The sequence below is a fragment of the Pinus tabuliformis genome, chromosome Q (genome assembly GCF_031772625.1).
Source record: "Pinus tabuliformis cultivar Carrire ecotype Pingquan chromosome Q, CPIR1, whole genome shotgun sequence".
NCBI classification, from domain to species: domain Eukaryota; kingdom Viridiplantae; phylum Streptophyta; class Pinopsida; order Pinales; family Pinaceae; genus Pinus; species Pinus tabuliformis.
In genome coordinates, this window is record NC_142296.1 from 1,246,159,602 (window position 1) to 1,246,186,048 (window position 26,447).

Consider the following 26,447-nt stretch of genomic DNA (forward strand, 5'->3'; position numbering starts at 1 on the left):
CTATGAAAATTATAATATATTGTTGAATTTAGGCTTCTGTGATCCATATCAAGTATTGAGAAGATTTTTCAGCGTAAATCACATCGTATTTCATTTATCGACGCGTTTCGAACCAACAAGTGTGGTTCATCGTCAGGACAAGTTGAAGAACGAGACCATGGCAGTGGTTTAAATAGAGAGAGCAGACCATCAACGACTATATTTGACTAGGAAACGACTATATTTGACCAAGGAACGACTATATTTAACCAAGAAGTTGTATTGGACCGAGGGATAGGGATAGGAATAGGGAAATTAATTTAAAAGTTTGTTTCGATAAATTTATTACCATAACTGATTAAATTTAACTGTTTATATTTAATGAGAAATAAATTTATTATTATTATTAAAAAATATACAAACTAATATTATAAATTAAAATAGATTATTAAAGGCTAACCTACTAAGTTAGTTGGATTAAAATTATTTTAAAGTTAATAGTTAAATGAATTCTTTATTCATAATCCTAAAGTTAAAATGGGATCCTCATTTTTAATTTTCTTCATTAAGGTGAGACTAATTATATTAATTATTAACCCTATACTATTAAATAACTAAGTCTTAATTTAACTATATATAATTAAAGAGTATGAAATAATAGATTTATAATTAATGTTAAAGCTATATAAATATAAATTAATGTTATTAATCTTAAATGAAATACTAAGAAAGATTAAAATTGTTTAATAAGGGTTAACCTACTTAGTTAGTTAGAAAGATGACTAAAAAGAAGGACTTAACAAAAATTGAAAAGGGGAAAATTCTTATTAAAAATCATCTAAAGGTTCAAGGAGCTATGGAAAAAGAAGATGGCAGTTTCTAAATTCATTAATGAATATTTATATTAAAGTTAAAGATGGGATAATAGGCATAGTTAAAATTATTATTATTATTATTAAAATTTAATTTAAAATTCTATATTTTACATATTTTTAAATTAAAATAAAGTATTTTATCTATTTTGAAAAAAACAATAGTGGGTGGTTAAATCAAAATGAAGATTTAGCACTTTAAATACCAACAAAGTGTGGTTAAACCAAATTGAAGATTTAGCACTTTAAATACCAACAAAATACCAACAAAGCTTGGTTAAACCAAAATGAAGATTTAACACTTTAAGTGAAGATTTAGCACTTTAAATACCAACAAAGTCTCAAAATGAAGATTTAGCGCTTTATATACCAACAAAGTGTGGCTAAACCAGAATGAAGATTTAACACTTTAAATGAAGATTTAGCACTTTAAATACCAACAAAGCGTGGTTAAACCAAAATGAAGATTTAACACTTTAAATGAAGATTTAGCACTTTAAATACCAACAAAGTGTGGTTAAACCAAAATGAAGATTTAACACTTTAAATACCAACAACGCTGCAAATTTTGAATGCAATCACTTTTTGTTGCAATGATTGGTTTCTTGGATGTTCAAGGGGGCACTTGCACAAAATGGTGAAAGCACAACAACTTTCTACGGGATAATTCAAGCAATTGAAGATAACGGACAAGTATAAAGGTGTTTGCACCCATTGACCGAGTTGTTGGGGTGCTGAAATCTTTGATCGCAGAACAAAAAAAACGTTGGCTTGGAAAATACGACACCCCAAACGAAGCTTCAAAAGTTTATGAGGCCGCTGCAAAAGAGATGTACCATCAATGAAAACCCGCCTCTCTTCATTAGCCATTGCCTATCCATTGCCCGTCTTCCTCTACCTTTCTTCCTGTACATTTTCCTTTATCATAATGTACCATCGAAACCCTAGCCACTTTTCATAAATATGTTATTCTTTAATTTTTAAATTAAATATATTATTCTTTGATATGAAACTAAAAACTGATTTAAATACTTTTCATGTTATCTTTTACCTAATGTATTAGACTAAAAATATTATCTTAAAATAAAATCCTATACACTTACTTATTTAAAAATCAAAATTCCTCCCAGCCCAATTTCAATATAAATCAAGTATAAATATAAATAAAATAAGTCTCATTCCTAAAATATCTTGATTATAATTTTGAAATTATTGTCAACATCCTAATTGAAATTATCATTAACCCCACATGATAATAAGATCATAAGTAAATGATGATCATGGCACATAATTACCAAGAATATATATTTTTTCCATCATATTAGCTAGAAAGTCAAGGGAAAAGTTCACGCTTGGAATTGAATTGAGCTTTACAAATAAAATTTTATTCCCATCTTCCGAAAACAATGTCTACACCTTGACGCATACACCGTGATCTAGTGGCGGAGGCAAGACGACACTTAAATTTTCGCGTTCAGGGAGGCCCTGGTTCCTGAGTGAGATGTGAGGATGTGATGGAAGATGATTAAGCTCCCCATAATTGGTTTCCCTCCATCTTTACACTTGTTCTTTCTATATACAAACGAAACCTTGCTGCCCATCCAGAAAACTTTCTTCCCTCCAGCAGAGAATCACAATCCAAGCACTCTAATCTAGAATTTTCAATTTTTATCTCCATTTTGGGAGCTGATCTTTCCCACGCCTTCGTTACCATGTATTCGCATCAGAACACGGGGTTACCCCCTGGCAGGATATATCATAATTCCTTATTACCACAACAGGGCAATCACAACATATTCGAGGTATTCTTTTTTAAATTCCCTAAAATATTTCAGAAAATTCGTACAATTACGGCTTCGGCTCTATTACTAACCCTCTGCAAACTTCACAGAATCCTCAGAGGATGAATATCTCTTCAGGCTGTTCATATTACAATGAATTTGCGGGGGCCGCTGCCTCCTCGGTTACTGTACACGAATCATACAAGCGACAGAAGACGTGGTCATGTTCTATGGAAGAAGAGAGCCTGAAGATCCAGACCAAAGAACCCTCTTCGATGAAGCGGAAGGCGAGAAACAGTAAAGGAGGTTATCGGAAATGGTCTCATTCGAAGTTGCATTCTCCCCTCTCTTTTCCAGGTTTGAATGCTCATACTCCTTTATTCTGTACTAGTTTTGCCCTGCATTCTTCCTTTAAAGTCTAAATCCCATTGCATATGCGTGCAAAATTAAAAGAGCCTTATCAGGGAATTCTGCTCCAATAAGTAAAGTAATCGATGAAATTACCATTATAGTAGCTTATTTAAAATGGGTTTTAGTGAAGTGGTAATTCAAGCGAGTTTATTTTCAGAGAGGCTATGTTCAATTCTACTCTTCACGTCAGTCTGGTGAATTGTGTTATTCTATCTTGTGATACTTGCAGTTAACTAAGTTTATTATTATGCTATTTCGTAATATCTCCAGTTGACTGAATCTAAGCAGTTTGCCCTAAGAAGTGTATCTGAATGGAAAAGATAAAGTGAGGTGCAAAGTCTCGAGTAAGTGATCATGATGGAATGGAATATATACTATTTGGTTGTGGCTTCTAAGCCAAAGGGAGAGCCACTTTGTTAACAAGGAACCATTTACCAGCAATGTTTAAAAAGTAACTTCTGAAGATATTTCGGGAGTTGTATATTATTCATGGAGGTGCAATGCCCAAAGGACCTGCACTGCATGAAGCGGACTCCCCTTGGCATAGGCATCGTCTCTTTCCAAGATTGCTCGGGACTTGCACCTGGTCTCATCCTTGTGGAAAACATGCCATTTGAATGGGCCAGGCCATAGTGAGATAGGACCCTGATGGATGGATTGGTACTTAGTTATTCTTGAGAAATAGACATAAATAACTCAATTTGGATGAATTTTGCCGGCAATAGTAATGCACACCTTCAAATTAAATTCTTAAGGCATTCAGCATGAAAGGGGCAAGCAGCTCAGTGGCAAATCTGCTTGCAGGTCGGGGGCAGGCCCTGGGTTTGATTTCCGGTATGTCTAATTTTCAATATGGTATCAGAGCCAAGTGTCGAGATTGGTTTACGGAGTGGCTAGGACATCTGAGCCAAAGTTTGGCTTGACGGGGGAGGGGGAGGGTATCAGAAGTACCAATCTATACCTTGACATTAAACTAGTAAGGGTTTCTACTTCTTGTCGAAAATCCACGAAATTCTGAACTGCTAATATGAATGAGCCAAGAAGTTTTCTAGGGAACCCAACTGGGAAAACCATGTGCTTGATTCAGAATTTTACTGAAGAAGAATAAGCTACAGATCTCTTACAACCAGCTTGTCTCAATCAGAAAATACAATATTCTGTCTTCTTAAACTAGGCTTGAAACACCTGCTAGAGTGCTGATCTGTTCCTTGAAAACTGTGCAAACCCGAGCTCCTAAATCTATGTTCATTCCTTAGGAAATAGGCCCCTGTTTCCTAGCACATTCCCAGCTCCTAAAAAAATAGGAATTTCTCCTATTTTTCAGGGCACTTCTCAAGGCTGCCTTCTCCAATTCGCACAAGAGAAAACTTCTTGGCTCGTTCCTCCACAAGCTCCACACAAGCTCACAAACTGATGCTCAATTATTAATACAAGGCGTGCCTTTGATCTCCTTATAAGCACTTCGATTTGGCTATTGTTAGCAAGTTCTAAGTTTGGGAAGTCGAACTGGTCCTTTTCTAGTTAAGAAAAGTCAATACAAGTTGTTAACTAGCCCCTCCTAAAATTTAGGAGACTAACTCCACTAATTCTTTCAGTTCCTAAACCAACTCACACTAGAAAACAATTAACTCGGGCTTCCACAAACTCGCACTAGTCAAAGTGCTTCTTGAACTTGTCCACATCAGTAGAACTCGTACATGACTAAGAAGATCACAAAATTTGATTCCTTGAAATAAGGCACAAATCAAGGAATCCATGGCTTCGCTTCTTTTCAACCCTCCCTCTTAGCGAGGAAGGGATTCTGTACAACTCCCAACTTAGCTCTGTGATAACAAAACTACTTCTTGCCAATACCTTGGTCAAGATGTCTACTGTTTGCTCCCTTGTTGGAATGTATGGTAGCTTCACTATCCCTTTCTGCACGCAATCTCTAAGATGGTGATATCATATCTCGATATGCTTCGAGCGATCATGAAACACATGTTTCTCAGAGAACTTAATGCAACTCTGATTATCACGATGTATCATGGTAGGCTCTATCCTTTATCTGAAAAGTCCCACAGGTAACTTCCTCATCCAAATAGCTTTGCAAACTGCTTAACTAGTGGTAATGTACTCGACCTCTATTGAACTGAGTGCAACTGATCTATGCTTCTCGTTGTACTAGGAAACAACTGCTGATCCAATGTTGAAGATGCCACCTGAAGTACTATTCTTGTCTGTGGAGCTCCCTGTCTAATCTGCATCCATGAAGCCCTCAAGCCTCACTCCATCAACCTATCTGTACCACAATCCATACTCCACTATGCCTCTGAGATATCTCAACATATGTTTTGCAGCAACTCAATGCACTCTGGTCGGTTCCACCATGAACTGACTCAGCTGGTCAATTGCAAAACAAATATCAGGCCGTGTGTTGACCAAGTACATCAATGACCCAATGAGCTACCTATATACTATAGGATCCACTTGCTTTGCTGTACTAGCATCCACCTTCCTCTAGTTTGTGACTAGAGGCGTGGCCATGGGCCTGCAATCCTGCATATGAAATCTCTGAAGAATCTCTGCAGTGTACTTGCCCTATCCCACGAAGATCTCACGATCACCCTGTCAAACCTCCAAGCCAAGGAAATAGTGCATATGCCCCATATCCTTCATCTCAAACTCCCTTGCAAGGTCCTCCTTGCAATCTTGGATCAAGTTCTCATCTCCAGTTAGTATAAGGTCGTTGACATAGAGAACTAGAATGAGCGGAATCCCTCCAACCATAATGTAGTATAGGTTGGCATCTGGCTCACTCTTAGTGAAGCCCATTCCTTGAAGGTAGCTGTCAATCTGAGTGTACCATGCTCTCGGAGCCTGCTTGAACCCATAAAGAGCTTTCTTTAGCCTGCACACGTGTGTCTCTATTGAACTGCTCAAACCTCGATGGCTGCTCCATATAGATCTCCTCCTCAACAACTGCATTGAGAAAGGTTGTCTTCACATCCATCTAGTGGATCTTCCACCCCATCTATGTTGCAAGTTCCAGAATAGTTTTGATGGATGAATATCGTGCTATTAGGGCAAAAGTCTCCTCATAGCCTATGCCCTCAACCTGTGAGAAGCCCTTGGCCATAAACCTAGCCTTGTACTTCTCTACACTCCTATTTGTGCCATGCTTCACCTTGTACATCCATCTGTATCCAACTATTGATTTCCCCTTAGGTCGTGGAACAATATCCCAGACATCATTCTTCATGATAGAGGAATATTCCTCCACCATGACATCCTGTCAAACTTGCTGAGAAGCTGCCTCCTTACAAGAAGAAGGCTCAGTGTCCGCCAACTCTGTCATCAGTGCCATATAACCTGCGTACCTATGTGGCCGTTTACTCTGCCTAAACATGGTGCTAGGAGTCTTGACCTGCTCTTGAGCCTCCAAAATCAACCTCTTGGCCCACTTGGCCTTCTTCCTCCTTGTGGTGGATGGCTTTGGCTGATCTGTCTGCTCTCAACCTAGTTTCTCCTCATCCTGCTGCAAATCCTCCTGCGCTACCCTCTTGCCACTCGACTGTGGCTGACTTTCAGGTGCTGATTGTGACTCCTGTTTGGGAGTGAGAAGCTCCTCCTTAGGTATTGCAAGCTACTCATGCTCTAAGGAAACTCTTAGAACTTGATCTTCCTGGAATCTCACATCTCGCCTGAGAACTATCTTCCTAAGTCCTGGAAGGTACACCCTGTATGCCTGAGATGTCTCACTATATCCCACGAAAAGTCCCTTTTCTACTGTGGGATCCAACTTCTTCCTACTATCCTTGGATACATGACAATAGACCTTTGTGCCAAAGATCTAGAAATGTCCCACTATATCCCACGAAAAGTCCCTTTTCTGCTGTGGGATCCAACTTATTCCTGCTATCTTTGGACACATGACAATAGACCTTTGTGCCAAAGATCTAGAATTGTGAAACATCAAGCTTCTTGCCTTTGAAAGTCTCCTTTGGTGTGATTCGTCCAACCACCCTGTGTGGACTCCTTTTATGCAGAAACACTGTAGTGTTCCATGCTTCCGCCCACAAGAATCTAGGCATATCCTGATCATGCAACATAGCTCTAGCTGCTCCGACAATACTTTGGTTCCTCATCTCAGCCATCCCATTTTGTTGTGGCTGGCTCTGAGGTGCTGACTGTGACTCTTGTTTGGGAGCGAGAAGCTCCTCCTCAGGTATTGCAAGCTACTCATGCTCTAAGGAAACTCTTAAAACTTGATCCTCCTGGAATCTCACATCTCGCTTGAGAACTATCTTCCTAAGTCCCGGAAGGTACACCTTGCATGCCTGAGATGTCTCACTATATCCCACGAAAAGTCCCTTTTTTGCCGTGGGATCCAACTTCTTCCTACTATCCTTGGACACATGACAATAGACCTTTGTGCCAAAGATCTAGAAATGTCTCACTATATCCCATGAAAAGTCCCTTTTCTGCTATGGGATGCAACTTCTTCCTACTATCCTTGGACACATGACAATAGACCTTTGTGCCAAAGATCTAGAACTGTGAAACATCAGGCTTCTTGCCTGTGAAAGCCTCCTCTAGTGTGACTTGTCCAAGCACCCTATGTGGACTCCTTTTATGCAGAAATACTGTAGTGTTGCATGCTTCTGCCCACAACAACCTAGGCATATCTTGATCATGCAACATAGCTCTAGTTGCTCCAACAATACTCTGGTTCTTCCTCTCAGCCACCCCATTTTGCTAAGGGTTATGAGGTGCTATCAACTCCCTCCTAATAGCTTCCTTCGCACAAAACTCATTGAAGGCGATGGAGATATATTCTCCACCATTGTCACTTCTCACTGCCTTGATTTTATTCCCAGTCTGTGTCTCCGACTCTCCACCAAGGCCTTAAATTCCATGCACGTGTCTAAGACCTCATCTATCTTTTCCATAAAATAAATCCAAATTCTCTGAGAAAAATCATCAATTAAAGTAACATAATACCTGTCTCATCAGTGATGGAGAAGAAAAGGGCCCGCACACATTTGAATGCACCAGCTCCAAAATCCCCTTGTCCCTGCTATCTTAACCATGGAAAGAAGACTTGGCATACTTGCCAAGCGTGCATCCCTTGCACAGTCCACTCTTGTCAAGACCTCCCGTTGGCAATCCTGTGGCAATCTGCTGAAGAATCTTCAACGCCTCATGATGAAAGTGCCCCATGTGCCTATGCCAATGTTCACCAACATCTGCACATCCTGCGTTGTTGCTCAAGGTTGTATCTGTCTCTTTTGCAACTTGTAGAGATTCTTCACCCTCACACCTATCTTCTTCACTGCTCCTGAAGCTAGATGCTTGAGGTAAGACTTACCTCTGCTAAAGGTGACATCATAACCTTTATTCTCAAGAATAGCTACTGAAACCAGGCTCTTCTTCAGCCTTGGAACATAAAGAACATCTTTGAGATGAAGAGTATTACTTGACTCCCTCTCAAAGCTGATAGTAGCAATTTAGCATACTTGCTGTTATCTCCAAGCTCGATATTCACTTGCATATCCTTCTCATCCAGTTGGCTAAAATACTCCATGTTCCTAGTCATATGAAAAGAGGCTTCTAAATCAATATACCACGTACTGCTCCCTACTGAGCTTGCCATGCAAGCTATCGATGAGAAGTGCTTCTCAAACCAAGAGGCAAACTCATCTACCTTTGTTGATGCAACTACATGCTCCTTATTCGACCCCTTCTTCTTATTCCGACACTTACAATCATAGTGCCCTAAAACATGGCAATGGAAGTTCTTACTTAGATCCTTCTTGTCATTCTTCTGACTATTCATGCTCTTCCCTTTGCCTTTCTTGCCTTTGACTTTCCCTGCAAGAGCAAGATTCTCTTCCTTCTCAACCGTGGAACCCTTGTGTTAGTTTAGGTATGTTCTATGCTAGAGCAATTTATTTCAATTTTCACAGTTAGCTCAATATCTTTTCCAGATTAGCAATCACATCAGCATTAAAGTAAACTGCAGATAGAACATAAATATAAATCGCAGAAGACAAGCCAAGACAAGAGGACACAAGATGTGGCGCTAGCCAGGGACAAACCCCAATGTGGGGAAACCCTTGATCAATTCTTCTTATATGTTCTTCAATAGTTTAGCAGAGAGAGAGAGAGATAGTACGTTTACAACTGAAGTCAACACTTTGACTTATCTAGATAAGAGCATAGATCATCTCTAAGAAGATGATACATGAGATTAGTTGAAGACATGATGCTTCAACTGATTCTCCAAGGTGACTCCTTCACCTATCGTTGTGCTGCATTTCGTCATCATGCTGCACCTCACTGTGCTGCACCATGCTGCATCTCATCATGCTTCATTAATCATGACTATACCCATCACTGTACTGCATTATGTGCCATTGCTGCACCATGTTGCCAAATTGACCTATGTGCTGGCTGCACCTTGCTTGCTTGTTGTCCCTTGCTTGCTTGTTGTCCTTAGCATGCTTATTGTCACTAGCATTCTTGTTGTCCTTAGCATGCTTGTTGTCACTAGCATGCTTGTTGTCCTTAGCATGCTTGTTGTTGCATGCTAGCTGTACCAATACATGCTTGTCCCTTGCATGTTGCTGTCCTTCGGAGACAGATGCTTTGGCTGAAACCCCAGATAAACACTCCGACAGTTCCCGGCAGTTCCAGCTATTCCCGACAGTTCCGGCTTCTGTCCTCTACGTTAGCTTTCTCGGCAGTTCCAGCTATTCCCGACAGTTCCGGCTTCTGCCCTCTGCGTTAGCTTTCCCGGCAGTTCTGGCTTCTACCCTCTGCGTTAGCTTTCCCGACAGTTCTCGACAGTTCCGGCTTCTGCCCTCTGCATTAGCTTTCTTGGCAGTTCCTGATAGTTCTGGCTTCTGCCCTTTGCGTAAGCTTCCCGGCTGTTTCGGCAGTTCCCGACAATTCCAGCTGTTATGGCTTCTGTCCTCTGCGTCAACTTCCCGGCAGTTCCGGCAGTTCCCGACAGTTCCGGCTATTCCCGGCAGTTCTGACAGTTCCCGACAGTTCTGGCTTCTGCCCTCTGCGTCAGCGTTCTTGTCTGTTCTGGCAATCCCCGATAGTTCCAGCTTCTGCCCTCTGCTTCAACTTTCATGACAGTTTCAGCAGTTCCTGGCAGTTCCGGCTTCTGCCCTCTAGATTAAGGCAACATTATCCCTTAGGATCTCTCCTCCTACTAAAACCCAAAGACAAGTAGAGAGGAAGAGATTCCAAGTGTGTTCAAATGACTTGAAGGCCACCTCTATTTATACTAAAACGTTGAGCACAAGTGGGGGGGGTTTATTTGGTCGTTGGCCGACCTTGACGAATTGTCCCATAACACAAATAAATTCATATCTCCATGAATACTTATCGGAATTAGATGATCTTTAGATCAATCCTACACCTCTTGATGATCAATCCTACACCTCTTGATGAGAGGGATCCAAGAAAAATATCAGCTTCCATTAATAAGATGACCACATGGAGTTTGGCCCTAGTTGCCAATTTTAACACCTTGCCACTGCTGCTAGAAGTCTCAACCAATCTGAGCCTTAGCTCCTCCTGAGTGAAGTCACTCCATAGGCGTTCCCAATCTAGAAATTGCTCTTGTCTGGTAATACTCTGAACGAAGGTATGCCAATATTTGGTAAACCAATTCAGAGCCACTCACACTAACTTTGAGTCCACGAGCTTTTCTCCAACAACTTCTAGCTCATCATGAACTTCCTGAATCTTGGTGAGATAGGCAGTTACACTCTCACCCTTCTGCATCTTAATTGTCCTCAACTTCTCTTTGAGGATCATCTTCTGATTCTCGGAGGAATTCTGGTGGAGTTGGACTAAGGCATCCCACATCTCCTTAGCTGTATCTTTGGCTGCAACATGTGGGACTGCATGATCTCGATCATGTAGTCCATCCAGGATCATCCTCTTGGTCTTGGCCATCTGCCTTTGGAAAAGCCTCAACTCGTCTTGATTTGAAGGTGCTGCAACACCTTTCTCAGCGAATTCCTTCAGCCGAAACTCGTCCAGCAAGAAAGGAAAGTGAAAGACTTGGCAAGACAACTAAAGGAATCCGGTCAAAGGTACGCATTTGAAGTTTATAAAAAAAAAGGAACTAGATGCATCTTCAGCAGAAATTAGCAGGCTTAGAAAGGACAATCAAAAACAAAAGGAACAAATACAAGTTCTTAACAAAGAAGCATAAAAGGTCACTCTTATAAAGCTATAGGTAGAAGAAGCAGAAAAAAGAAGGAAAATCTTGAAAAGCTAGTTTCAAGAAGATATTGATCAAAAGCAAGGAGAACTTGACGCAACCCTTACTGAAATTAACAAGCTCAAGGAATGGCAAGAGGAACACTTGCAGGCTATTGGAAAGAAAGATCAAGAATTGGCTCAGTTGAAGATGAAGGCAAAAGAAGCAGGTAAAGCCCCATGCGACGAAGGTACAAGCTCCAAGAACAATATTGATGAGAAGATTGACAGCAAGATCCCCCAAGGATCAAATCAAAATGAAAAACCAAAGAAGATTAAAAATGTTGCAGCTCCAAGAAATAATGCTGAAGGATTTAAAGGCAAGGATCAACAAGAGGCTATATCTCCTCCAAGAAAGAATGAATACAAAAGATCATCCAGACAAGATAACTCATCCATGTATGCTAATTTGTTTAATGGTTATTGTTTTTCATGTACTAACTTTGGACATATGCTATTATCAAAATCCTAGAAGTAAGGTTGTAGGAACTCAAGACAGATACTTAAATGATTTTGTCATTAGAAAGTATATGTCATTTGTCCAATCATTCAGGTCCAACATTGAATGTTACAAATGCCATAACTATGGGCACATAGCTCGCGATTGCAGGTACAATATGAAACCTCTCATGAATCGTAACCCTAACATTGGGTACAGGAAGATCTGGAGAAGAAAACAGATGCAAGAAGACCAATCAAATGAGAAAGTCTCAACAGTGATGGTTTCAGGCTTTGTAAAGGCAAAAGGGCATGATGAATCTCTAATGGAAAACGTTGAAGTTCAGGATGATCTGACCGAAGAGTTGGTTCACACACTATTATGAAGATTCAACATGTTAATTCCTTGTCTCGTGAACAATGAGATGGGGGAGACTATGCAACAACAGTTGCACATTTGAAGATCAATCGTTGATAAATTGACAGTTGGCAGATATGAAGAAGTGTCATGGGCAGCTTCAGTGAAATAGCAGTTTTGGCAGGCAAAGCTGATCCATATTGACATGTAGAATCAGTAGTGGTAATCAATATGAAGCTAGCATGACAGAGGGAGATAGCTTGTTTATTGCAGCAGGCATTGATCAAGGCATCTTGAAGGAAGACAAAAGAAGGCTTCTCGTCTGGGGGAGCATAGGCAAGTTACAGGTCTATAAGAAGCAGCAAATTATCAGGGGGAGTCACCCTTTGCCATTGACATCAAAGAGGGATAGAAATCAAGAGAAGAAGACTGAGGCATGAAATCAGGGGGGGTAGTGATCGTAGGGGGAGTATGTGTGTTGACATCAATGACAAAGGGGGAGATTGTTGAATGGTGTTGTCATTGATGTCAACATTTGTTTTTGAACGCTCTTAATATTTGTTTGGATTGCATTAATTGGAAGCTCCAATTGAAGGATGGTTGGAAACCCTAGCACTAGGGTTTGGATTCCCTGGACGATGGACATACCCCACACTTGTTCAAAGTTTTTGAAGAAGCAGATCAATGTATTTGCCTTGGAGATCACCCTTCATGGATTGTCATTGTCTAGCTGTTCCTGTTGGTATGTGGCATGCCACGAGAGGCCTCACGGTTTGTGAGTTACGCCAGTTTGAAGTTGACTACCCCCACTCGTGGGCAAAAACCCCAAAGGGTAATCATGTGGCAACTCCTCTTTGGTTAAGTCAAATAGTCAAGGCATGTGGCTCTCCACCATTGACTAATTAAATAACATAAAAACAACATAATGGCTTTTTATATTTAATTTATAATTAAATTTAAAGTATGTGGGGTTTTAACCATACCTTCACATTCAAGTTGCCCTAATTATCCAAATCAATTTCTCCAAGGGTATTTTGGTTCCAATTTTAAAATGTTCTTTTCTCCCTCCAATCTTGGAATTCGAATACCTAATAGAGCCTCTCCTAAACTATAAATAGGCATTTCTTAGCATCTCCATGGCATCCATTCTAATGATAATTATAAAGCACAAAGCTTTGAAATATTTTGGCTTAGGGTTTATTGAAGACTAGATGAGTGGCACAGTTTAGTTCAAAATTTATCTGTGGTTTGACTTGTAGTGGGATTCATTTGGGTAATTCCCTTGTAGCAAGACCAAAGCTTTTGGAGGTCTTCTCCAAAGCTTTCAGCCTTCATCAAGCACAAGGGTTTGGTTGTAAGGCTATTTTGATTGCAGGTTTGTCTATATTTTCGACCCTCTCTAGGGCACAACTTTTGTGCAAAACAACACTCAAAACAAGTTGCCTTGGTGGCCTTACTCATTACCTCTCTCAAGGGCTTGAATCAAGATCACCAAGGGTTTGTAGGGCTAATGTCTATAAGTGGGCTAATGTATACAACTTGAGTGAGCCTATTGGTTATGAGCATGTGTTTCCTCCTAACAGGTCATAGGTTCAAAACCAAAGGGGGGTAGAGTATGTATGCCTTCGTAGACTTAGCAGTCAAACTGCTGCGCGGAGTTAGGTCCCGTGTCCCACAAACAAGGGGGTATCATACACCAATTTGGTGTCTGGCTCATAGTTGCAGGAACTGTCCCCTCAAGGATTTGGAGGCAGAACCATGTCCCTTATGGATCCGCCACCGATCCTTTGGTGGAATCGCGGATCCGAAAATAGGATTCGCAATTCCACCTTTTTTTGGCGATTCCTAGAAAATTGGATCTGTGGGGGCCTGATCCGCGATTCCTGTCGCCCTATCTGCGGATTCGGAAAGGATCGGTTGCGGATCTGTGGAGGTTCAGGTGTGTATCCACCGCGGATCGCGCGCGGATCTGAGAGAAGGTGGACGGTTCACACAGTTCTGACCTTTAGGTCTAGCTGACCTGAGTGGATTCTAGACCTTTTTATGACATAAAAATATTTCCTTTCTCCAAGGGATTTTACATTATGAATTTGACTTGACTCATTGTACAAACTGTAGAGCACACAATGGGTGCTTGACCTAGAACCAAAACCATGGGCAAGAAACCCATTTACAATAAATAATTTCCTTTTCTTTTCAATGATTACACCAAGTCATGACATCTTATACAATTATGAAGACTGACACTAGTTATCTTTCAACACTCCCTCTTAAGTAGGGAGGTATTCATAATTGATTATAGGTACAAGGACAATACTTCCATTGAATTATTTATAAGAAAAGTTGGATTATTAAGCCATCTTGTAAGCTATCTTTTCAACTTACATCACTGCCTCTCATCATATCAACCACATTGTCATATAGCAAGGTCTTGACTAACAACTCTATCTCTCCACTAGATAAGAGCATAATGTTGGGTAGACAAATGATTATAGACACCTTCATCATTGTCTCTCAAGGCACATACCCCATCTGGATGTTCACAGGGTATGTCCTTCTAGGACCATTCTTGTCTTGGATTACCACATCCTCAAGGAATTTCCTCTTTGACTACTCTTACCTATTGAATGCTCTACCTCATCCTGAAAGAGTATTGGTATCAGTCTCAGATGCTTACCCAATCCTCCATTCTTTCTTCATCATGAAGACAAGAATGATATGTCTATCTCTCCCTCTCAACTAGGGAGGATCTACTCATTCCTATAGAAGGAATATACCCAAGCTCCCTCTTAACTAGGGACTTGTTTACAACAACAACTATCAACTTCATTGGTGGAGATCAAGGTACTACTAGCGGCTTGTAGGGCTCCTCCTTTCTGCATCATCATGTCATGGATGAATTTCAACTTTTTCATCATGGAGCCATCTTCTTTCAGAACTTCTTTGTAGGGCATTGACTATCTTCTCCATCACTTCCCTTCAATGAAACATAGTGTTGAACCAATAGTCATGTCATCCTTCTCTTCATCGGGAAGTGACCTTCTTAGTCATCATCTGGTTAACCTTCATATAGCTACCTTGTCTAAGTCATGTTTCTTTTAGGATCTTCCATCCAATCTCATGTGTACTAGTTGTAGATGAAATTCTCCAACCCTCTTCTGGCAACCCTGTTCAGAAGTGAATACTGAATATCGATTCAAAAGTATGATTACCTCTTCATGATGGCCTTTTTATCATAATATCTGCTTTTGCAACATCAACATCTTTTCACATACTTTATGAATCCATCTCCAAGACATTTACTATCAATATTCTCTTTCTCCAACATACATATCAGGATCTTCATACCTTCTCTATGGGGATGTCATAGCTTGTTATCAGATGTTGATCACTATCAACATGTCTTCAACCATAGCACAACATATTCTTGCAACCTGCTCTTCCTGTTTACAGATTGCATGAGTTTTACTTCAGTCAGTCATCTAGTCTTCTTTACACTGCTATTCATCTTGAAGATGAGACTTCATCATGCTGCAATTGTGCCAACAAGCTTCTAGGAAGCTAGCTCCAAATATGAGAGAGTAGAAGATATCTGCAACACCATCATGATCCTCCTTTTCCGAAATGAACGAATCTTCCCATGAAGTCATTCAATGGAGGATCCTTAAGTGATCCTTACCAACCAGCTGGTGCATGAAATTCTTTATTATCTGCTAGATGATTGCTACAATGAATTCTTTAGTATGTTGTTGTCAACGATGACCTTTTCAACCAGGCATCCATATTCACACGACCATTCTTCTCATGAATCTTACTTTATATCAGAGTGCCCAAGGATCCAATTTGATTACCAATTTACCATTTTTAGGGTCCTTTCAGTTCCCTCCATCATGCTCACCAAACCACAGGATTAGTCATCCTTCCTCATGCTTCTTTGTACCTGCAATACTTATTGACATGTGCAACCAAGCAAAAAATATGCAATAATAAAAGCATGATATCAATATGATAATTTAGGGTTTCCATGGAATTTTAGAGAATGGACTCCTAGGGTTTTCAAGTACAAACCCCAACTCTCGGGACATGATTTCATACTTAAATTACCATCCTTATCAATCCATACTAGGGTTTATTATATGCCCTAGACTACCCACAAACCCTAGATATCTAGAGTTAGGGTTTCCATATGACTAGGGCTTTCCAGATTTTTAGGGTTTGTAATCCTAAATATCAACAACTAAAGAGAACTTCAAGCCCTAGAACCAAACAACCAACTAACCGTAAAGCACTTTATAATAGACCCAAATAAATATGCTATACATAGTACATACCTTATGCACATGTACCTCTATCCTTCATAATCACAGAGGTCTGCTGTTGCTTCTTTAAGAGTGAAGACTTCAAAAATCTGTTCATAAAGGCACTGCAATCTTTATTGGTCCTTTGCCATCTTCAAGACTTCCTTCCAATGAGTCTCCAAATAGGGATATCATAGATCTATCCAACTTCTGATAGGACCTACTGATGTAGTTTGCTTCTCCAGGTGTTCTTTAAACAAGATATAGCATGACTGCTGCTTTTCTTGCTTCAGAACTATAGGACATAGACAATATTCTATTGCTCCTTTTATTACTGACAACTTCAGGACACTCAAAGAGAGTTTTCAATCAAGGAAAATATTCCTTCTCAAGGCTCTTTTTCAAAGAACTTGATGTCCTTTTTATCTTAGTATATAAGGAGACTGTTCCTTCTCAAAATTCAGAGATCTTCTTCAGGAGTTTGATGTGTTTTCTATCATTGATACAAGATTGTAGTTTCTTCCTTTCTAGAGACACAGATCCAGGATCTTTGCCAAGATTACCTTTCAATAGTATCCCTGCTCTGCTACAGGTCTTCAAGATAGGACTGTTGTATTCTGTTGGGAACGGGTCCCCCGGGGTTATTTTTGGGGTTAAAAGCCCAAGTTTTGGGGCTAAAAGCCCAATTTTTGGATAAAGAATGTAAAGTCTCCGCATTTTGTGGTCGCGGAGCGCGAAGATGTAAATAATCAAAAAGGGTTTCCGCCCTTAGTTTAGATAGTTTGTGTCGGCTTGATGATATCCGCCCTTGGTCCGCGGGCCATGGGAATGTATAAAAAGGGAGTCTTAGAAGAGTCTAAAGGAAGTAGTAGGTAGTAGAGTTTTAAGTAAGATTTGGGGCAATTGAGAGCTAAGAGCAAAGAGTCTTAACCTAGGAAAAGGCTTTGCAGCTAAGTGCGCAGAGGCCTAGGGTAGAAGTCTGCAGCTAAGTGCGCGAACCCATGCAGCTGTGTGTACAGGGAAGTTAGAGTCTGTATTGGAGATCTGAACCATCAATAAAGAGAATTATTCTGGAGATATCTGTGTATGAGTTATTTTACTTTTGTTATGAATGTTGCGATTATGTTATGTTGAATACTGGGTTTATGAATTAATGCTATATTGATGCGTGAATCTATGTATTTTACTTTGTCATATGAACGCAAGTAAGAATATTTGTTTATGCACGATAATCATAATGCATGTTGAAGTTAACCAATACTTAAGCTAATCGGGGTAGACACAGAAGTAAGGATAATTACAGAGGTGCATAAGCGTCTGAATTGGCTATTTAGGGTCCGTGAAGGACGATCAGAGACTTTTGTGGAGGCTTCAAGGACGAATAAGGGAAGTACATTGATAAGCCCTAAAGGGCTTATCGAACTGTGCGAAGGCAAAGTGAGGGTCTAAAAGCGACGTCGCTACCATCTCAGGGTGCAGAAACTTGGTTCCTCTATCCCCCCATACTGCTTCGGGTGAGACTTCAGTCTGCGCTCCGCGGATTGATGCCGAAAGGGCCAGTAGTGTAGGGATTTTCTTGGCTGACTTAATGCTGAACCTAGGTCAGGGCCCATCAAGCCAACAAATGGTTCTGTTGTCGAGACTGGAATTTGCATAACGAGATGTGTGATGTTGCATCCTTGGAATCCAACTAAGAAAGAGATTGAAGACTGGTTGGATAGAAAGATACATGAATTCGCGACGCAGGAAAACAGGAATCCGTGATTGACGAAAGAACAATGGTTGGACAGATACCTGTACACAGAAATACACAAGATCTTCTGTTCCTTCCCGGACGAGTTGTATGAGTGGATCGCGAAGTTGGCAGACGGCCAAGGGAGGTGGAGGTTTGACGGTTCGATTGTCTGGACCCTGGAGTTATTGCAGAGATTGGAAGCCTCTAAAGATAAGATTGCGCGCGCTGTCGATCATTGGCTCGATCGTATCATAGGAGGATTTGTGACAGAGTTCGCGGTTGATACTTCAGTCAATTACAGCGAAGCAGAGTGGCGCTTCTTCAAAGGACCGCGAGGTAAGTATTTAAGGTCTTTAAATACTTGGATTAAGATGCTCTTGTGTGAAAAGCGGGTTATGCAGCTACCTTGATGTTTGGGGCTACGCAAAGTGGAAGGACATTCAGGAGCAAGGGAAGAACATGCCCTGAATATAGCCCGCTAATTGAACCCCCACTGAGTGATGACAAGGAAGCAACATAGGCATCTTCGCAGAGCGCTGTTCAGTTGATAAAGCAAGGGTTTCCGCAAATACCTCATTCACCCACACCGCCTCCATCTTCACCTTTGTCGGATATGCCTTTGCCTCCACCACCGCCACCTCTGCCACCGTTCAATATGGCGAACTCTGTAAAGCTACTTGTGTTCAAGGGCGTGGGAAAGGAAGACCTGGACTAGTTTTGGTTCGTCGTGAAGGCTGTATGAGAAGCTCAGGATATTACTGATGATCAAATGAAGAAAGCAACGTTGGTTAGTGCTTTGCAGGACTGCGCAATAACATGGTACATTAAGTACTGCATTGATAACCCGATGTTTGCATTGGCAGATATCCAGATTGTGCTAAATAAGGAATTCAGTAGACCTAAGTCTGAAGCGCAATCAATTGTGGGATTCAAAGAGATCATGATGAAGCCTGGTGAGACACCCTGGGATTTGGATCAGAGATTGAAGTGTACGATTCACGAGGCTAACATGAATTTGACTGATGGGCAACACCGCGAATGGTTTATGGCCTCGCTCCTGCCTCATCTAAGGGTTGCACTATCACAACAGAAGATTGGGACCCAGGTGGAAGCTCTGGAAATTGCGATGAGATTGCATGAGACGCTAATGCAAGATGCTAATCTGGGGGTTCAGCAGATTCATGTGCAGTTGCAGAACCTTTGCCTCGAAATGCAGAGTCTGAAGAAAGATAGAACAACTCGGCCCGAGGCGCGTGAAGAAGTTTGGTGCCTAAAGTGCAAAAGCCAGGGGCATGACAAAGATCACTGTCCAGTTTTCGCAAATTATGTTGCAGCAAGGGGACCAATGCCTCTGAGGCCGGAAGCTACAGTAGGGCCAAGTACAAGGCCTACGCTATGGTGTGCTATCTGTCAGGTAGCTGGGAAACATGTGGCAAACAATTGCCATTTGCTGCAGAAATTCTTACAGCCACCGCAACAACTCTTTTGCAACTTCTGTCAATTAGTGGGTCATGATGAGCGCAATTGCGAAGTTACGAATTAATGATGGACATGACACTTGCATACAGGGTGCAGGCAGAAATGCGGCCTCTGGACCAAGGCACTGAAGGAGCGCGAGGCGAGTATTAGGGGTGCGAAGGAGGACGAGGTGGAGGAGGACCTGATAGAGGTCGAGGGCAAGTTATTTGTTACAATTGTGGAGGACTAGGACACTACGCACTAGATTGGCCGAATCCGACGCGACTCTCATGCCGCTATTGTACTCAGTTTGACCATGCGACGGAGGATTGCCCTATATTGTTAGCTAAGATACGCGAGAAGGGGGCACAACCTCAGCAACCGACTCAGAACTTGCAGATGATGAGGGCTGAGCCTCGCGAGGAAGATCCTAAGGTAAATATTGTGCTGCAGAGTGCGGCAACGACTGGTGAAGATAAGGGGAAGCAGTCTAAAGAAGGTGAGTGGGTTCGCAAAGCACCAGAAAAGAAGACCAGGTTTGATCTAGAACGCGTAAAAGAAATGTTTATGGAAGCAAAGAAAAGTTTCGCTGAGGCCTCTACCTCAGGGAGTCAGGAGAAGCTGGTTGAAGAAATGGACCTGTCCATGATTACCACGTTTTTGGAGACCTGCATGAAACTACTACGCTATAGCAAGGCTGTGAAGGGACTGCAGGCGCTGATCAATAGGTGCGCTGGGAAGGAAAACGCTACTGACAGACTGTGCGTAGTTAGAAAGATTGGAAAACATAAGACAAGAATGAGGCGTGAGATGTGGCTTACTGCACATATAAGAGAATACGAGATGGATCAAGTTATTTTAGATTTGGGGTTGGACGCGAACGTTTTGCCGAAACAGACATGGGAGAGAATGGGGAGACCTGCGCTACAGTGGTCTCCGATTCAGTTAAGGATGGCGAATCAACAGAAAATCATCCCAATGGGGAGGTTGTAGGGGGTAACAGTTGATATTGAAGGCGCGAGCGCACTAGCTGATTTTGAAGTGATAGAAATTGTGGATGACAACAATCCCTACCCCGCGCTCCTTGGGATTGATTGGGCCACTGACATGAATGGGGTAATTAATCTGAAGAAGCGGAAGATGATATTTGAGAAGAAATTGCTCCGCGTAGTGGTGCCACTGGACCCTGCAGAAGGACCGCACTATACTGAACCGGTCCACGATTATGAAAGTGATGACGATTTGGACCAAATTTACAAGATAACGACGCGAGATCAAGATTGGGTGAATCCGACAGCAGATGGGCGTATTGCATGGGACCGCAAAAGTTCCTGCACATCAGATTCAGACGAAGAACTGGAGCACTGGCAGAATCGACTGCATGAAGTATCTACATTGCGCTGTAATATGATGACCAAGTCGTTGCGCTGTGTATCATCAGAGGTAAGAAATCTGCCTTACTATGATGGTTTAACTGATGTTGATCACTTTTTGGATGCATTTGAGAGAGAAGTGCTAGAGAAGCATCGCTTCTAGGCCTTGGACTGGGCGCTGTGCGCTACGCCTGCGAGATGGTGGGGCACACACAAGGACAATTTTGATGATTGGCGTGTATACAGAAAAATGATGAGAGTGTGGTTTGGTCACCCACAAGTGCGACTAACAGAAAAGTATGATGGGAGAAATGATTCACACGACCATTTGGCCAAATGGACTGAAGCGTATGGAGCGAAGCCTTAGTCGGAGTGGGTACATCTGTTTTGTCATACTTTGGATGTTATACCGATGAATTGGTACTTGGAGATGAAACTCCGCCATGGCACTGAAGAGTGGGATGTTTTGCGCCAAGGATTTTTGATGACGTTTAGCTTTGAGGATGGGTTTGAATGTATCGACGAAGTGTTGCAGGAGGTTAAGGCAACGATCTTCAGGATACCACAGGATCCTCTAGATTTGATTCAACCTGATTGGACTACCCAGCTAAGCCATGCGCTAGAGTGCTGCAATGTAACAACGGAAGAAGAAGATGAAGACCTTAGGAAGATTAATATCCCAGAGACTGAAGGTTAGTGTGAAGTTGAAGGACCACAACTAGTGAACCCAGGCATAACAGAGCGCTCAAAACTAGACAGGTGAAAATTGGCACGGAGGCAGAGTCGGAGTTTGCAAAGATTGGAGACTACTAGGATGACCCGATAGTAGATAAAGTCGCCGAACTACTCCGTGAATATCAGGATCTATTCCCCACGAAGTTTTCAGATTTGAAAGGGATAATAGGGGACTTGGGTGTCATGAAGATCACCCTAAAATCGGATGCGAAGCCTGTGAAGCAAAGGCCTTACCGCCTCAATCCGAAGTATAAAGAAAAGGTCTGCATAGAGTTGGATAAGATGCTCGTGATAGGTATTATTGAATCGGTGGAAGAATCTGATTCGGTGAGCCCAATAGTAGTTCAGGAAAAGAAGCAGAAGGATGAAATAAGGATATGTGTAGATCTCAGGAAGTTGAATGACACCTGCGTGCATGATCCCTTCCCAATTCCGTTCATCGATGAGGTGCTGGATAATGTTGGCGGGTAAGAAGCATATTTGTTCACTGATTGGTTCTTTGGGTACCATCAGATCAAAATCGCGCTCGAGGATAGAAGTAAGACAACGTTCGCGACCGAGTGGGGATGCTTTCAGTACACTATAATGCCTTTTGGGCTGAAGAATGCGCTGGCGATCTTTTCGCGCGTAGTCATCGCGACATTCAAGGAATTCATTCGTAAATTTCTGGAGGTATACTTTGATGATTGGACAGTGTTTGGATTGGTAGAGTGCCATGTGGCAAGTCTGCGCTTGATGCTAGATACATGCCGGAGGTACCAGATCACACTCAATCTGAAGAAATGTTTGTTTTGTCTCTTTTGGGATCTTGCTGGGTCATGTGGTATGCAGACAAGGCTTGATGGTATACCCTGCGAAGATCGCTGTCATAGTCAATTTGGAGGTGCCAATGAGTGTGAAACAGCTACGCGCAATGCTGGGGCATGCGAGATACTATAGGAAATTCATCAAGAACTATGCCTAGATCACTGCGCCGATGTAAAAACTGTTAAAGGATGTTACGTTCTGTTGGAATGAAGAATGTTAGAAGAGCTTGGATGTGCTAAAGGAGAAAATGGTCATCGCGCCGATCCTAGCCTTCTCGGATTGGAAGAAGGAATTTCATGTTCATGTGGACGCATCATGTATTGCGCTGGGAGTAGTACTGACACAAGCTGGTGAAAGGGACTTGGATCATCCTATAGCATTCGCAAGTAGGAAGTTGTCCAAAGCTGAGAAAAATTATTCCACTACAGAGCGCGAAGGATTAGCTATGGTGTACGCGCTCTAGAAGTTCAGGCATTATCTGTTGGGCGGACATTTTAAGATGTATACAGACCATTCTACATTGAAATAGCTGGTCAACAAGCCTGTGTTGGGGGGGAAAATATGCAGATGGTTGTTACTGTTTCAAGAATATGATTTTGAAGTAATTTTAAAACCAGGACGATTGAATGCTGGACTGGATCATCTGTCGCGCATTGAAATGGGAGAGGAGCCTACTAATTTAGAGGAAGGACTACCTGATGCGCAGCTCTTTGCGGTGCGCATCACAGACAACCATTTTGAAGATATTATACACTTCTTGACGACAGGAATGACTCCGGAGGGATATACGAGTTAACAAAAGAAGGAACTGGTGGTGCGCGCGGTAGACTTTTCTGTCATTGCAGGGCACTTGTACAAAATGGGATCAGATGAAATAGTGCGACGTTATGTGTCAAAATTTGAACGAAATAGCATCCTTGCTGAGGGTCATGGAGGAGCCACGAGACGACTTTATGCGAGCAAGGCAACAACACAAAAGATTCTATGCGCTGGGTTGTGGTGGCCGACCTTGCATAAGGATTCAAAAGCATATTGTAGGGCATGCAATGCATGCCAAAGGAGTGGTAGACCCTCGCGGAGGGATGAGCTGCTGCTGAATCCGCAGATATCGTTACAGCCCTTCGAGAAATGGGCGATTGACTTTGTGGGACCAATTCAGCCTCCAGGAAAGAAGATGGGTGCGCAATACATCATCATCGCAACTGAGTATTTAACCAGATGGGCGGAGGCGCAACCTGTGAAGGACTGTACAAGTGTGACAGCCGCAAAATTCATCTTTGAGTACATGCTGACAAGGTTTGGTTGTCCAAAAATTTTAATGAGCGATCGTGGTACGCATTTTCTTAATGAGATGATCAACGCGATGATGGAAGAATTTCAGTTTACCATCAGAAGAGCATGCTATATCACCCGCAGGCTAATGGAACGGTAGAAGCGTTTAATAAAATATTGGAGAGCGCGCTAACAAAGGTTTGCATTGCTCAAAGAAATGACTAGGATGTGCGCATACTCGCGGTGCTATGGGCTTATAGAATGACTTGCAAGACGCTGACTGGACAAACACCGTTCAGGTTGGTTTATGGTGTAGAAGCTATGATGCCGATGGAGTACATTGTACCTAGTCTGTGTATAGCGGCATTCACAGGAATGGCGGATTGTGGAGCCCTGGAGGAGAGGCTCGTGTAGCTAACAAAGCTTGAAGATGATAGATTTCTAGCTGGATTCCATCAACAAGTTCAAAAGGAGCGCGAAAAGGCATGGCACGATCGACAAATCAAACTGCACACCTTCAAGGTACTGCTTTAGTTTTATTATATGACAACAAGTTTGATAAATTTCCAGGAAAATTTAGGATGCATTGGCTAGGGCCATATGTTATTAAGGAGATTACCGATGGTGGAACAGTAAAGGTTGTAAAATTAAATGGAGAACCCTTCCCAGGAAAGGTGAATGGTAGTCGATTGAAGCCATACATCGGCGATCTGGCTAGATGACTACATGATGGAATCACAGTGTTAGCGCTCCAAGCAGTTGAAAGGAGGTGCGGGACTATAAACTACATTGCCCAGGTTGTGGAGCTGCGCGATTGGGCAATTGCGCGGAATGAAGGAATGTCACAGTGTTAGCAGAAACGCGTGGGGAGCTGCGCTATCGAAGAAGGGACCGCGCATGACAGTTGGAAAGTGACTGTTGTGGTCACTATTCATGATTTGACGATGAAAAAACAACTAAATGGAGCGGGGGGGCGACTTTTAAGTTGGAATTTAAGGACAAGATCTTTGAAAATCTGCCGCCAATCTAGCATTTATGAACGAATTTTGGGGGGAACAGTGGGATTTGAATTCGAAAATGCCTATAAATTATCGATGGCTGCCCAGCGAAAAACAATTGGCATTTTGAGAATTGAGGTGTTGAGCTCTAAGGTGCGTATGAACCGTGAAAACTTTGAAGCTTTGATAGCGAATTTAGCGTTTGAGAGGTTGCCAAGGGAAACACAAGAGTTTTTGACTAGCATCATGTCGGCGCCTGCCGAAACCGTGAGTGCTGGAGAAGCAATGGCAGCTGAGGGAGTTGCCTCAGAGTAGCAACGGTAGCTGAGGAAGCTCCCTCGAAGATAGCAAGTGTTGAAGTACCTGCAGAGGTAGCCAAATCGCCAAGGTCGCCTAGGCCGAGGTCTACGCCGACCAAAGAGGGTCCGAAAACGAAGAAAGATAAGCAAAAAGCGACATTGCCGGTGCGCACATCACCCAGAAAACACCCGCAGAAGGAAAAGCCCACCGCGCAGGAGAAGGGCAAGGTAGTTGACCTGGAACCTGAAGAAGACAGTGAAGAAATCAATATGGGTGGGGAAGACATTGACATGGGGGCAAAGGATGTTGATGTTGAAGGGTCCGACCCTATCTCTAAATTGCTCGAATACATTCCTCCGCGCCGAGGTAAGGCAAAGGTCCCAAAGGACATTGATGAGAGCAAAGTCACACTGCATACACCGTTGCTGCCGGACAAGATTGCATTTGAAGGACCGTGCCTGGCGTTGTCCCCCATTTAAAGCTGGAGGATTGGGATTTGGCCGATACAAAGCGCTTTCCCCACTTAGCGACTGATCAATTCATGCACCGTGTCTTCTATAAGGACTCTGGTGTGACTGCGTTGGAGCCAAGGAAGTGGATAAAAGGGGTGGACAAGGCAGGACTACTAAACATGCTATGGGTGCCGCATTACAACCGCGCGCCCATAACCATGATAGTGATCAAACAACTGCTATGCTTGGTGCACGATGGGTGCTTGTGGTTAGCAGAACCAATACCGATCACTAACATGCTGATCCATAGGATCACTTGGCTGCCGCATTCAGGATTAAATCCGGCCATGGCATTTGGCGGAAAGACAGGTGAGCGTGACCTCACTGAGCAAATGAAGGACAAATTTAAGCTCGTCAAGAAGTTGCGTGGCTACTCCATTTCTAGTATAACTAACCCTGCGGTCAAAGTAGCCACCTAGATCTTGGCTGGGAAAATTATGAGGAAGTGTCGCGTAGATGAAGTGTTGGCACCGGTCGTATCATTAGCAGCCCAGTGTGCGGAGGGCGTACAATTCAACTGGGCACGCTACCTCTGCAGTGAGTTCCTTGCAAACTACAGAGAGGCGCAGGATCAGAGCAAAACTTTTCACTATGCATGGTTGCTGCTATCCATAGTATTGGTCGCATGGGAGTTACTGAAGGATAGTCAGTTTCCTCCGGTTGTGTAGGATTTACCGGAAGTAGCGAAGTTCGCTTCGCTTTGGGCCACCAAGGACCCCCAAAGGGTCAAGGATAGCAAGATATTTTGGATCTTGATGGAGATGAGTATCAACATGGCCATCAACTGCAAACTGCGGTTATCACCGACTGTCTTCGAACAGTTGGCAAGGTATGTGGAGTTCAAGGCGGACTTCC

At 42.4% G+C, this 26,447-nt stretch overlaps 1 protein-coding gene across 1 annotated transcript in view; it reads left to right on the forward strand.

Annotated features, from left to right (window-relative positions):
* Positions 1–2,212: 2,212 nt before the first annotated feature.
* The window catches only part of LOC149224330 (carbon catabolite repressor protein 4 homolog 5-like), a 206,324-nt gene continuing 182,089 nt past the window's right edge, over positions 2,213–26,447 (forward strand). Inside the window, exons 1-2 of the mRNA XM_089386097.1 lie at positions 2,213–2,653; positions 2,743–2,989. Coding sequence (XP_089242223.1) covers positions 2,564–2,653; positions 2,743–2,989 — 337 coding nt within the window. The 5' untranslated portion in view covers positions 2,213–2,563. The remainder of the gene's footprint in view (positions 2,654–2,742; positions 2,990–26,447) is intronic.